The following is a 14,542-nucleotide window of genomic DNA, read 5'->3' as shown; positions in this document are numbered from 1 at the left end:
TTAATATTTGTAATATTTTATCAGAAAAATAAGTATTCATTATATTATAAATATAAAAATATAATAAATATCCTTTTTTTCTTAACAAAATTGTAATATTTTTTAATACTTAAAATTAGAGTTAACAAAATTAAATAAAAGTTGTTATAATACGCTTTTTAATTCTCTTGACAAAGCAGTCATAAAAAAAATAACTAAATTGACTAACTCTCTCAAAAGCTTGAGAGCTTCTTGTGTATACTAAGCTAATCAACAACTAATACATCACCACTTCAAATTAAATCTCCCTATGTATCAATGACCAATTTATATTATAACCTTAAATTGTTAGAAAAAATTATAAATAATTAACTATATTATAATTTTAACAAGTATTCTTAAATTTAAATGAAATAAACCTTAAATTTAAATGAAATAAAAAATAAAAAGAAGAATAAGAGATAGGAGGGTCAAAGATATGGTGTAGATGTATATGCATATATTACAGAAATTAGCTGGTATTACATATTACCAAACCTAGAATACCATAATATACTATATAAATGGAAATGATAACGATGCAAATTCCTTTCAAAGATCCATGTCTCAAAATATTTATAATTTTTTAAATAAATTCATTTTATTCATCCTTTTAAAAAATCAATGAAGAAATTTTAACGTATGTTATTCTCATATAGAAGTTCAGTTAATGGAGAAAATATTTTAAATATTTATACAAAAAAATATTAAATCAAATATAATTATAATATTTAATTGAAACTATTTAACGACTTTTTTAACTTATTCTAATTAGTTTCACAGTCAAATTTAAAACAAAAACTTTTATGTAACAATAACTTAATAAGTACTTACCCAAGTACTCCCTTAAACAGGTAGAGCACCAAGTTCAATCTTTTAATTAATTTACAGACTGAGATACTAATGATAATCAAAACAGATAAAAGCATACTTAAATATGCAATAATCCAGAGTGTCGTAAAGTATTAAGGTCAGAAATTGCTAGGTTATTGAGCAAACAAATACGATATAAGTATCAATCAAAAAAAGAAAAAGAACATAAAATCTGAAACGGAAGTAATGTGGCAAGGAGCAAGATCATCCAAAGAAGCTACTGTCATTGAACCTCAAAACAGATGGGATACCTTAGACCATAGTACATGATTGATCGATTATAAGCGACATCCATGGCTATCACATTGTCAAAGTGGCTTAATTCACAAAAGCAAAACGACAATCGTTCCCACTCTTTCACTAAAGAAATTTTTTTTTGGTCAACTTTCATTAAAGAATGAAGACGCAAAAAATTTCCATCATTAGCCGAAGTAGAAGGCTACATTATAATTACGATTATTACACGTTAGTTGATTACAATAATCGCTGACTACTTAGATTGGCATAAACATATGGAAGCAGCATTTTATCCGTGTAGCGATTTACAGAGATTCAGGCAGAAAGTACAGTAAAGAAATAAGGGAAAACAGTGCCCAAAAAGGTTCTGTTAGAATAGATTTTGTAATTAGGTTCATTCCAGTTGCAGACATTGCAAGAAATGGCAGCTAACCAGATTCTAAACAAGTTAGAACCCAGTCTTTGGCCAAAATGGCTATACGAATTACTCAACATCTGCTCAATGGAAGATGAACTCCCAATAGTTTCCACCAAACGTAGCCAGAAGAAAGAAAACTGAGGAAGCCAAGATGTAAAATATGGTGCTTGGGAAAGAAACTAATAAGTGCTAGAATCATCCAAATTGGCCTGCTGCACACTTTGTTGTTTCCTTTTTTGTCTCAAGTTCTCTCCCCACATCTTGGCTTCAGCAACAGCACGTTCTCTATCTAGATCTCTGTTTAATATCCTCGCAGTTTCTCGTGGGGAGTCATCTTTCTCGGATCCTTCCAAGTCCCATCTGCGTCCAGATCCTCCTGCTTCATCATTTTTCAATATTCTTCCACCTTTATCATCTCTGTTCCTTTTATCATCACTAGACCCTCTATGACCATGCCCAGCATTGCTGGGGTCATATGCTTGGTTGGCCAGATATGAGAGGGCTGTCACCACATCTCCAATCAAAGGACGAGTGGCAGCTGATTCTTGAATGCACATTGAAGCCACAGCCAGAGCCTGGTAAAGACCCCGCATGGGAAACCGTCCCTGCATATTTGGATCAGCCAACTTTGAAAACTTCTTGCGGTCATTAAACAATGGACGTGCCTGCACAAACATTATAAAATCACTATTACCTCTCCATTTTTATGTACAAGAGCCTACACATGCCAAACTAAGATGAAAAGAAAAATAGAGGGCAACCCATGTGACAAGGTTTTGTTCTCCTTGGGGCTGGCTGCTGTCAATTGCTTTACGGCCAGTGATCAGCTCTAAGAAGACCACCCCAAAACTATATACATCTGACTTCACAGTTAGTTGACCAGTCATTGCATACTCAGGAGCACAGTAACCATAAGTTCCCATGACACGGGTAGAAACATGTGATTTGTCACCAACAGGACCAAGTTTTGCAAGACCAAAGTCAGAAAGCTTTGGGTGGTATCCTTCATCAAGTAATATGTTAGATGACTTGAAGTCTCTATAAATGACAGGAGGATTTGCCTTATCATGCAGGTATTCTAATCCTTTTGCAGCACCCGCAGCTATTTTCATCCTAGTGTTCCAATCTAGTGGTTCCTTATCAGGGGGAAGATCTGCACAGTAGTCAATAAATAATGTTAAAGCATCAGTTGTTATCATGACAATTGCATTTTGTTCAAGAAGGCATTAGTTTTGACGTGTAATATGCTGTTTAAAATATACATAATTTCTACTATTAAATTAAGTACGTAAGAATCTCTAAATCATTTTTAATTCAGAATATATATTCATCAGGATAATATCACAAGATTTCACTGTTGAATTCATAAAATTTAATATTTCTAAAATGTTATTGAAGGTGTAAATTTGCCAAGTTTGACACCAAGGTCAGTTGATCCAATATATATAATCTTTTTAATAACAAAATCTCTTATCTCACTGTTATACCGCGCTTTTTGGCAACCTAAACTGCAAAATAGTGTTTTAAAATATATTGTTGTGTAAAAGAAGTCTTCATTTTTGTTTATTTGAATTCCTGTTTATGGAATTTTGGGCAGAGCTCTAGGCATTCCCATTTTAGTTCTAGGCAGGCCATATGTATTGTATCCATAACCTGAAACTCAACCCAATGGTTACCTCTAGTTCATTGCATTATACATGGTGGAAAGACTGCCCACACATAAGAGAGAGTTTGCAGCTATCAATCAATTGGTGCTACCATGCAAAGACTAAGAAGAACATATTTCACAAAGAAATCTACGAGAAAACATCCTGATTATAGCTGGTGATGATTTTATTGAGGAAGTTGCAATCTAATGTTATGTTCATGCCATCCTATGCACAAAATTTTATAGCATCTATGCAACACACTCAAAATTATGTTAAGAAACTTAAATTGCAACCTGCAATCTAAGCGCATGTTTGGAAAAATGGAACTGTGAAAGGTTGTTACAGATTTACAGCTGCTATAAGTAAAAAGAATTTATGAGGAAAAGTCAGTTATGGAGTTGTAGAGACCAGAGTCTCAAACAACATGGATCATCGTATCTTTGATTCTTCCTCTATCTTTTCTGGGAAGCTAACATCCAGAGGAATAGAGTTCAGTAATAAAGCATCTTGTTCTTATTTTCCATATTGGTTTTGGTGTTCAGGATATTAATAGAAGAGAATAGGAATTCCCAGTTTCTTTATATCTGAGAAACATTAACCTAAAAGAAATTATAATCAAAGGATTAGATATAAAGAGCAACACAACCATACAGTGAAGGTGATCTTCCAATGATCCCAATGGCATAAATTCATAAACAAGGAGGCGCTGATCCCCATCTGCACAGTATCCGATGAGATTCACAAGGTTAGGGTGATGTAGAAGACTGAGCATGAGAACCTCCACAAGGAATTCTCTATTCCCCTGAAGACCATTTTTGTCTAACTGTTTAACAGCAACTATCTGCAAAGGTAAATGAAGAAATGTTAAGACTCACTAGTCACTAGAGGTCTCAACCACACAAAATCTGAGCATTTAAGATTAAGGATTGCCTTCTCTCATTGAAATATGAAGTTTTTATTCTGGTACCCCTTTTATTCAGGAAACCATATGCATGGCAATATGGCCACAATAAAAATAAAAAACTCCCAAAATAACAGTGAGAGAGAGAAAGAGAGAGAGAGAGAGAGAGGCAGAAGCATTAGGGATGGGTCAATGTCTTAAGATATTTGATCAAGAAGTAACATGAATTTAAATGTATGAACATTAGCTTTTATTTCCTTATCATCCTCCTAGGCATCCACAACAGTGAAATACTAACTTGGGAATATAAAGTACTTTGCCACACACAATAATAGATATATGATATTTAAACACAGACAATTCATCATTTTTAGGATAGTTAGGGAATTATAAGTTCGTCAAAATAATCATAAAAGCCATAGCTTTGTTTCCCTATTTCACAGCTATATCAAGTAATGATAAACACAATACTAATCAGGCCTTATCCCACTACGTGGGGGTATACGACAATACGGATCAGTCACCATGGATCTGTATTCATTGACAATATTGCAAAATTATGGAACATGGCAAAAGCAAATGATTCTAGGAAGAGGAGAGTGATGGCTTGTGGAAGTAAATCAAAGATAATGTATGAGATAAGGTTTTTATTTATTTATTTATTGAGGGTGCAAAAGAACCATTCCAACAAAGCACGATGTTCTTGCATCTTGGTTCTTCCCCGGATCTGTTCTCCGGAGTACTCTAAAGGATTGAAACCTTTCCTCTCGAAAGTAAAACAGAACACAAGCACATGAATGCAGGAAAGAAGATTGTACCTGACCAGTGCTTTCGAGCCTCCCTTTGTAGACCCTTCCAAAACCACCTTCCCCTACAAAGGAGTCTGGCCTGAAGTTTTTGGTTGCAGCTGCAAGTTCACGGAAAGTAAAAGTTTGAGCAGCAATTTGGACAGCAGGTCCATCCTTGGGAGCAGGCAGTTCCCTTTTGGAACCTCCATTGCTTCTAGACCGTAACTTTTCTGCTCCTTCAATACAGGAAAGAATTGTTGATCCATAAGTTGCTATTCTATTCTATTCCAAAACCTCACTGGATTCTGATTCAACTATGAACCTTGTTCATCTAACGCTAACAGGTATTCTAATTGATTGATAACTTGAATAAAGCATGAGCATATGTAAGTAAGTAGCCAGAAATCCATTTGAATTGATATTCAGATAATCAGATTGACATGTTAAAAGTAGTTAGATAGAAAATGATTAATAAGCTTTGAGTTGAATAGAAAATACTAACCAGAGGGCAATCTGGAAATTTGAGAAGGTATAGGTGGATTGGGTTGGCGGTGCCTTGGATTGAGGTTGTGATCCTCCCTCGAACTCGAGAAACACGAAAAGCAACCCATCTATGTATCCCCAATAAAAAAAAAAAAGCAAAAGTTTTGTGAATGAAATTCACAGTTAATATAACCTGCAACTGCAACTGCAACTGCAAGAAAAACGACCGCGTTAGAGTGAGAGCTTATATATCACTATTACAATTCCTATTTACAAACAGAGGGAAAGGGAAAGGGAAAAGCATAGCCATCGACAAACAGATTCTTCTAAGAGAATCAAGTTCACCAAACACCACTAGTGGGAGCGACACCCAATCATCCTCATCCTCATCCTCATCACCATCTACACTCCACACACATTATTTGTTGCAAGTTTTTCTTTCTACTTTTTTTTACAATTCTTTCTATTTTTAATTTCCTTTCACATTTTTCTTTATTTTTTCTCCTAATTATGATTTTTTGCCCATCTTTTAAGAATTAAAAATTCAATTATAGAGTTCATTTCTATTATTATATATTAAAATAAGTCATAGATGTACCAAATTGAGTATATGCATCATTCACTTTATTTTAAAAAAAATGCAACAGTTGAATAGTTAAAAGTACGAGTAAGAGTTTGTAATATTTCAGTATATAACTTTTTGTTTTAAGGTTGTAAACACCAGTTTTACAGCAACAGCATCTCCACCTCACGCTGCTTCTTCCACCCTCGAAGGCGATATGACAATTCAAAGATAATTTTTGTTCTTTAGTCATAAAAATACTGCTTTGGTGTCTAGAAACATGAAGGCAATAGGGAATAACACAAAAACTGTCTCTCTCTGCGCAAAGTGTTCTCATTTTGCTTTCTTTGTTGAAGCAAATCGTACAAGATTTTATAATCTTACGTAGTTCTTTTCATTTCATTCTTTTTTTTCTTCTATACCAAATATAGTGTAAGAAGAGTTAAATCAAATTGCAACCACTACCATAGTTACATAAGAAAAAGTTATGTCTTAATAACTAAAAGTTTAGTCATGATAAATTATTAATGTAAAGTTTTTATATCATCAACTAATTAAATAACACTTTAAATAGTTATCATAATATAATTAAATATTTTTAAAAATACACGTAAGTAAATGATAATAATAATAATAACAATAATAATCTTGGCTTTGTTGTAAGTCAAAACAAACATTACTCTCAAGAACATTAACATTTCATTTGTAAATATACAGAAAAAATGTTTTTTTAATGTATATTTGTAATCTAAATTAACAATAATTCCTTTTTCACAGGGAAACGAGTGCATGTGCAAAGGAAGCAAACGCATGTGGTGATTGATTGGCTAAACTCGATTCCAGACCTGATGCATGCAATTGCAAGGACCTTTTTTAATATATATATATATATATTGAAATATTGAAAGAACTCTATAAAATGAGAGTATGGTTTTCATGTTCTATTACGTACCATTGTATGTTTTCCAATATAATAAATATTTATTATTAATAATAAAAATATTTACTCATTTTAATATTTATAAAATTTAAAATATCATGTAATATATTTTTAGTTTTTAATTTAATTTAATAATACATGTGTAATGCACCAAAAATTCACTAATAGAAATTTAAATGCATATAGATAATATATTTTTAAAAATTATAATAAAATAATATTCACATTATTTCTTTATGTGTAATTTCTCATGGCGTAATTATTTTATAATTATCCATGTCAAAATATATAATTTCATTTTAATTTATATTTTTTAGATATTAATATTTAAATTATTATTAATGACTTAACAAAATTACAAACTTGATAATTATTAGTAGTTTTATATTTCAAAATACAAAAAATTATTGCAGCAATAACTTCCATATGTTAAACTAATTAAATGGAAACATGACTTGCATATGCAGCAATAGTAGTTTTGCATTCTGTGTGTTCAAATGCGATTTCCCACTAAACTCTAGTAACAAAACATATTTTCCCCTACCAATCAGCCACAACCACTGCATCAAACAAAATGTAAAAATAAAAGAAATATTTTAAATACAATAAATTAAAAGTTAACATTATATTAAAATAATAATAATTTGTTAAAATTATTCTAATATTTATCTAAAAATTTTAATTAATTAATTATGCTTTTTAGCATTAAGCTCATAAAAAATTACTTTAACGAAAGTGACCAAAATAGAAGCGAAACACCTTGTTTCTTGCGAGTTTATAAATTTGTGGAAATGTACTATTTATTTTGCACTTCTGCTAACTTTATAAATCTAAGTTTTTATAGGTACACTTGTTCGTTCATCAAGATTTATTTTTCAACACAATTTTGTGCTTGCCTAATCGCTACACCTGCTCCACCTCACCAACCCATCCACAGTAGAGAAGTCACAATCTCTCATCGAAGCATTCAATTTTTTTATTATCACCTTTATTTATTTTATATAACTCCTCTTTAACTGGAAATACTGCAATTAGAAAAATAAGTAAATATATATTCCCTAGGAATGAGCATGTGGTTATATATCATATTAGCTTCCACTGCCTTTTATCCCTATCATTCCCTCTTGCTTTTCTTTTATAATTTTGTTTTCATATTTTCTCTTCTCTTTTTAGTTGAGATAATTGTTAATGTAATTAAAAGTTAAGGGAATTTTCAATTTGACTCTTTGGAACCCTTGATAGTGGGAAGCCATGGAGAATCCAACAAAAAAAAAAAAAAAAAAAAAACTTACTATATATGGGGTAGTCACGTGGCCAATCTTTTGACAATTGCTTTTCCTCAAATAACATTTTAGGTTTCCTGTAAGAAAAAAAATGTTTTACAGTTGTTTTATATTATTGTCCAACTATATATTATTAAAAAAAATGTGTACGCAAAATTTATTGGAGTTTGGCTTAATAATAATTGCAGAGGAAGCTAAACTTCTTCTTCTTTATATAAGGAGGTAATATCGTAAAAAAATAATAAATCAATTGGCAGTTGTCATTGACTTAAAATTGTGCTCATAAAATATTTAATAAAATAAATTTAGATGACAATTAGATATGTATTCAATATGAACATTAATAATTGAGAAAAGGGTATCAATAGTGGTTAAATTATTAAGTAAAAAAATTACGAACATGTTGCTATTGGAAATAGATATAAAATTAAAGTGTGGATAAAAAAATGATAGTAGTAGAGAGGAATACATGAGACGGAACAGCAAGTTGTCTTTTCTTGTATGTGGATTGATTGGAGTAGTGTTTGGTTGATATAGTTGAAGTGAGAGATCTCTTTAAAGGTTATTGAAAGTATGATATATGGGAAAGAGAAAAAAAAATTGTGTTTTTTTGAATAAAAGACAAAATGAAGGGAAAAAGTCACCCAAATATTTTCTCATTCATAGAAACTGGACCCTTGAAGTCATTGTAGGGAAAAAGATAATAATTGAGGGAAAGAAAATACAGCGTTGACAAACTGTGATTAGTCCACTGGAAATAATGAATAAATATAAGAAAGACGAAAGAAAGTGTTATATAAAGGGCAACAGGTGGGAGCGGGTGTAGATGGCAAGTGGATGTTAGATACGTGTGGCGTAGAAACAACCTGTGAGGCCCTCATCTGATGGAGTTTCTTTCTTCCATCTTTCATAAATATTAGGTGTGTGAGCATAGTCTTCTAATGCCCATCTTTCTTCCATCTCCGTTGTTCTGCTTCTGCCTTTGTTGCTGAGGTCTTACAAACGTAGAAATGAGCAACACAATGAGGCCAAGGAGTAAAGTGATGTTCCATTTGGTATACGACAGGGGTTGACACTCCCATCCAAGACAGTCACAAGTGTTGCGTGTACGTACGTGTGTGTGGTTTGGGCTTCTGATTAGATACTTGCAGTTGCAGAGAGATCGAGATAACAAAAATGGAGGACGCTAGGAGGAGCAAGAATAATAAAAAAGGAGGGCTCATAACAAGAACATGGGAGCGATGCAAGTCCATGTCCATAGGGCGAGGGCGCAAGGCAATTGCTGATTCGCTCACACTGAGAACAACAACAATAAGGAGCAAATCATGGCCAAATGCAAAGGATAGTGCAAGTGTGGCCCCCCAAGGTTGCTTCTCCGTCTACGTGGGACCTCAAATGCAGAGGTTCGTCATCAAAACTGAGTACGCAAACCATCCTTTGTTCAAGATGTTGCTTGAAGAAGCAGAATCTGAATATGGTTATAACAGCCAAGGCCCTTTAGCCCTTCCTTGTGACGTTCACATCTTCTACAAAGTATTGATGGAAATGGACTGCCAACAAACTCCTCAGGGCTGCGCTTTTCTCAAACGTTCTTCCTCTTCTTATCATCTTCTTACCCCTCCCCCCATGCTTTCCATTAACCCCTTTTGAACTTTCCTTCATTCTTACGTATCATATTCCTCAATAATGTAATCACCCCCTTTATACTTTCCTTTCTGCAAATAAAATTTATGTATCATAGATATATTATTCTGTTTATGCATACTGTTTCTTATCACAACCATAATAATTAGTGGCGTATCGGATTTCGCTGACTATGCTATGCATATGGGATTGGATTACATCTTCTCCAATTATTTTCCAAGTGCAGTATATCTTGATTTTGTTTTATGCAAAGCCAAAGTGTTAATCAGCCACGAATTATAATCATAGATTATTAAATTATATCTTTAATAAATATAAATATTTATTAATTAATTGCCCAGTTGCACGACCTTATAAAAAAATTATGAATAACTGTGTGTATTAGTAGAAGCCACACATGGTTTGATATATGGTTTGATGCGTACGTATAAGGATAGGTTATAGCTAATACATCGTAATTAAGAAATTCATAATAATTTTAGAATCGGGTGGCCTATGAGGTCACGGGCTACCGTGGAGGCTTTAATTAATCAACCAATAATATATTAATTGGGACGCAGTTAAATACTAATTGAATTATAATACGATGAGCTGGACTAGAGCTTAGAATTAGAAATTAAGTAGATTGAAAATGTTGTTTGATGGATACATCAACCAGCTGTTGGATAGCATGATGGTCATGCATGAGTCATGACGTTAGGAATAAGCTTTACTGCTTCAGCAGCAATTAATTGAATAACCTATAGTTTTGCTTAAGTAAATCAACTCTGCCCTCAAATCTTTAATTTTTTATGTAGAAAAGCATGTTTTTGCATGTTATATATATTAACTAGAAGCTTATAATGCCCCGAAATTTTTGGTCTGTCGTTCGATTTCCATTTTACTTAAAATTTTGAAAATTCTCTTTTTGCATTCAAATCATCCTTTCTCCATAGCCAGGGCTGAACGACCTACCTACAGTGATCGATGTTTCTTCTATCTTTGGATTAAAAACGCTTCACTGGTAGGAATTTTACAACTACCTTTTTGGGCCATTTAAATATTAAGCGATGTAAAAAGAAAAGCAATGAAAATTTAAAAATGTTAATGCACACTTTACTATATTAGTTAATAATAGAATCAGTGTAGTATTAATTTTTTAGATCAATTAGTTTTATTTTCAATGTAGAAAATATTATCTAAAACTCCTTTTTGTATAAATGTTATTATTTAGATAAATTGTTCATATAACTAATTTAAAAACTCTCTCTCTCTCTCTGTGTATTTAGACCTAACTCGTTACATCATTGTTATTGTTTTTGTGATTCTCTATTCTTGACTTTTCGTAAATTTTTATTTTAAATGATAAAACTAATAAACTGTATTAGTCGTCATGGCATGCATATGAAGAATTCAAGTGAGATTTATGTATCACTCGACTGTTGATTAATAATTTTTTATTAGTTGACAAAATTTGTTTTTAAATTTAAACGCAAGTTAAATGTTATGAAAGGAAAATAAATGAATAAGCAGACTAAAAAAGGTTGATGAAACCGGACACATAATTGGTTCTATCAACATTTATAATAAAACACGAATGGATGGATGATGAAATTGTGTAACTTAATTGTGTTTTGATTAATTTAAAAGTGACATGACGAAGACTCTAATGGGCGGTGGCACGATAGATGATAAGAGGTTTATGATAATATTGTATTTTTGTGAAACTTGGAAGTTTCAATATTTAGCAGAAAAAGAGTGACGTTTTTGTTTTGTAGGAGAATCCTTCACTCACTGGTGACGATATTGTATCACAAAATCTTCGGTTGACTGTTTCAAAGAGTTTAATTAATTAAGACGAATAAAGTTAGTGTCACGGTCATATTCATCGACTTCCATAATAGATCAATTCAGATGTTGACAACTACAGCCACATCCCACATGTCATATTAGGAAGGATAAACAAGCGTTTAGAGGTGTACTAAACGCTTGTTTATCATTTCTCGTCCTTTAACACGATTCCTGTCCCAATGTCAGAGCAAGTCATGAACATTGGATGTCAAAAAGCCTAACGAGTAAACGTGTTGATTTGATCCTTTCTCACAAGGAGGCATGCTTCAAAATTCAGAATCAATAAATAAAAACAAAGAATGCCTACTAAATTCATTTAAATTCACCAAAGCATTTTCAGTGATACAAAGACTAGCATAACACCAAACCAAAACTGCCATGTTATCAAGAAAGCAATCACCCATCAATATTTTTCAATTGTCTCGTGCTGGTCATGCAATCACCCCAAAGGCCAAATGCTTAGAAAGAAAGAAAAGAAAAATTCAAAAACAACAAAAGCTCTCAATCAAACTTTATCAATCATTTCATCTTCCTCTTGGCTTCCCTTCTCACCATCTTCAAGGTTGATGCTCTTGTACCACCGAGCAAGTAGATCACAAAGTAGTTAGCGCTGAAAAGAGGAAGAAAAACCTATCCATATACCCCATATTCAAGTTATTGGGAATCTACCATGCTCTCCCTCCCCTTGCAGTGATTCCCCGTCACCATGTACACCAGCACACTACTCAGTTTCCAATAGAAATTGAAGCCAGGCAGAGGGAGCTCTCAAAGCTTTTTATGCCATCTGAGGCTTGCCCATTAAAGAACTCTAATTGACCCACATACATGAAAACTTCTGAAGCACCAACTAGAACATATTGTGGGACTTGCCAAAATATAGTCAAAGAACTAGCCTTCTCCCCAGGTTTAACCCGTTTTTGTCTTTCAAACTCTCCAGGTTTAACCCGGTTTAGTCTTTCAAACTCTGGTAGCACCAGCTGCAAGCATAGCTAACATTCCAATAACTAGGCCAACTCCCATTCTTTGAAGCTCAGTTAGTCCCCTTGGATTGCCACTAAACTGGAACAAGGATTTGGCGATAAATTCCTGTGCATAAAAGGACGATAAATTCCTGTGAATAAAAGGACACTACAGATATCAAACACTGACATGCTGGCTGCTGGCAAGTGAAAATTTCCAATCTTCTTGTTCATCACATCCCCTTGCTCAACAAAAAGAGAAGCCATTTGTCTAAACCCAACAGAATAAATAATAGTGCATAGCCAAACTGGTAGCATTCTCAACACACATTTTGCTTCCTCAACTTGAGTTACAGTGCAAAGCCGCCAATGATCCTCAAGATCATTTGAATTTTTCTCTGTTTTTGTTGCTGCCTTGTCCATGAATCTGTTCAACATCAACAAAAATTAACACACAATAGGAATATCAGATATTGTTTTAATCAAAATCATATAGCTGTTTTACTCAGTTCTAATCCAAATCATGACATGACATAAAGATTTGTTTGTGTTAGTGAAAATCTTGGGTGTGCCGAATCATTCTGCTTCCTTCGATGGCAGATTCAGGACCATCAACCTCAAAAAGAAGGCCTTCCTTGGCAGGATGAACCTTCCACTTCCTAGCAGTGGCCACAAACACGGGCTACCCTCACAACCGGATTCCCACATGGCTTTACGTATCTATATTTCTTACATCCTGAAGAGAATGAAACTATGGCAATAATAGCTTATCCCAAAGAAACCAAGAACCCCATCGTCCACATCCCCGAATCCTCGTAGTACACTAATATTGTGTCGGAGAACAGAGATCCTACACTGAGTGTAAAGTTAAAATAGCTGAAAAAGGCTTCTCTTGAATTCCTATATTTTTCGTTCTTCTCGTCAAATTGATCCGCACCGAAGGTTGCTAAGGTGGGTTGGTGTCCTCCATATCCAAAAGCCACTAGATATATGGACAAGTAGAAAATCCCAACACCCACTGAGGATTGGTTCCATGCATTTTGTTTTCTCATTGCCACAACCATGTGTTTTGAGCAAAAACCGTCAAGATGTCAGCGACAACAGCCCCAAACCCTGTTCAATGAAATTGAAATGTCTTTCAACACGCATCGTGTAATGCCATCAAATTTAATAGAAAATAATAGAACAGTATGAATAGAATACCAGAAAAAAAATGAGCTGAAATATAGAGCATGTTAAATATCGACCCAGTAATAATCACCGAGAAAGGCTCCAATGAGTGAGAATATGTAAACGGTTCCCGTCCACTTGCTCACATTATTAGTAGCCTCAGCACTGTCTTGATCCAACAATCGGGTCAGAAACAGAACCAAGTTCACTCCAACTCCAAAGAATGCTAGTGTAGCTAGTGCTTGATTTCCTGCATCCATTTTTCACAACAATATTCAATCTCACCCTGTTCCATGCATCTATGTTCCAATCCACACTTTAACTTATTATTATTTCAAAAATAATTGTTGAGGAAATGGTTGATCATTCGTTTAGTACCTGGCAAGATCATTGCAGTGTTCCACTCTCCCTCCACTCTTCTCATTTATGGCTGCCTCTTTTCTGTCGCTATCATTTCCTTCTCTCACCTGCTTATTATTATTTTTGGTATATCAAGCACATTATTGATCATAGTCGTAGATAAAGAAAATAACAAGTTTCGATTGTATGTTGTCTACGTTTGCTGAGTGCTACAAGTGTAGAATTTGACTAAATCTTAACAAGCTTAAGTGCAAGCTCACACAAATAAGATGCTTGTATTTGTATGAGTGACTCAATTGATCTTATGGCACGACACGACAACAAAAAATCAGTGATAAAATATTAAACTGTCAAATTGTTTTTCTACTTAACAGTAACACAGAGAGCCCCTTTCATTATGTTTGCCATCGTCTACTAAGAATAACTG

The 14,542-nt window shown here is 33.5% G+C and overlaps 2 protein-coding genes and 1 pseudogene across 3 annotated transcripts; 1 reads left to right on the top strand and 2 right to left on the bottom strand.

Annotated features, from left to right (window-relative positions):
- Window positions 1–1,100: 1,100 nt before the first annotated feature.
- Window positions 1,101–5,802, bottom strand: LOC113863817 (serine/threonine-protein kinase PBS1). 2 transcript variants are annotated; one of them, XM_027497540.1, is made up of 5 exons: window positions 5,383–5,802; window positions 4,915–5,114; window positions 3,847–4,036; window positions 2,308–2,699; window positions 1,101–2,211 (listed from the first exon to the last, which is right to left on the bottom strand). In XM_027497540.1, exons 3-5 carry the CDS (start codon window positions 3,965–3,967, stop codon window positions 1,726–1,728), a joined length of 999 nt encoding a protein of 332 aa, XP_027353341.1. In that variant the 5' UTR covers window positions 3,968–4,036; window positions 4,915–5,114; window positions 5,383–5,802; the 3' UTR covers window positions 1,101–1,725. The 2 variants fall into 2 exon arrangements, with proteins under 2 accessions (XP_027353341.1, XP_027353340.1); XM_027497539.1 differs by having other exon boundaries at window positions 1,167–2,211; window positions 4,915–5,120; window positions 5,387–5,797.
- Window positions 5,803–9,067: 3,265 nt separating this feature from the next.
- Window positions 9,068–9,885, top strand: LOC113861397. Its single transcript, XM_027494198.1, has one exon. The coding sequence runs from the start codon at window positions 9,329–9,331 to the stop codon at window positions 9,800–9,802; it is 474 nt and encodes a 157-aa protein (XP_027349999.1). The 5' UTR covers window positions 9,068–9,328; the 3' UTR covers window positions 9,803–9,885.
- Window positions 9,886–12,351: 2,466 nt separating this feature from the next.
- Window positions 12,352–14,015, bottom strand: LOC113862616 (annotated as a pseudogene).
- Window positions 14,016–14,542: the final 527 nt, after the last annotated feature.

Source organism: Abrus precatorius, unplaced genomic scaffold (assembly GCF_003935025.1).
Source record: "Abrus precatorius isolate BTA unplaced genomic scaffold, Abrus_2018 Scaffold3, whole genome shotgun sequence".
Classification (NCBI taxonomy): Eukaryota; Viridiplantae; Streptophyta; class Magnoliopsida; order Fabales; family Fabaceae; genus Abrus; species Abrus precatorius.
Note: the sequence above shows the minus strand (reverse complement) of the source record. Positions and strands in the feature narration are given on the sequence as shown.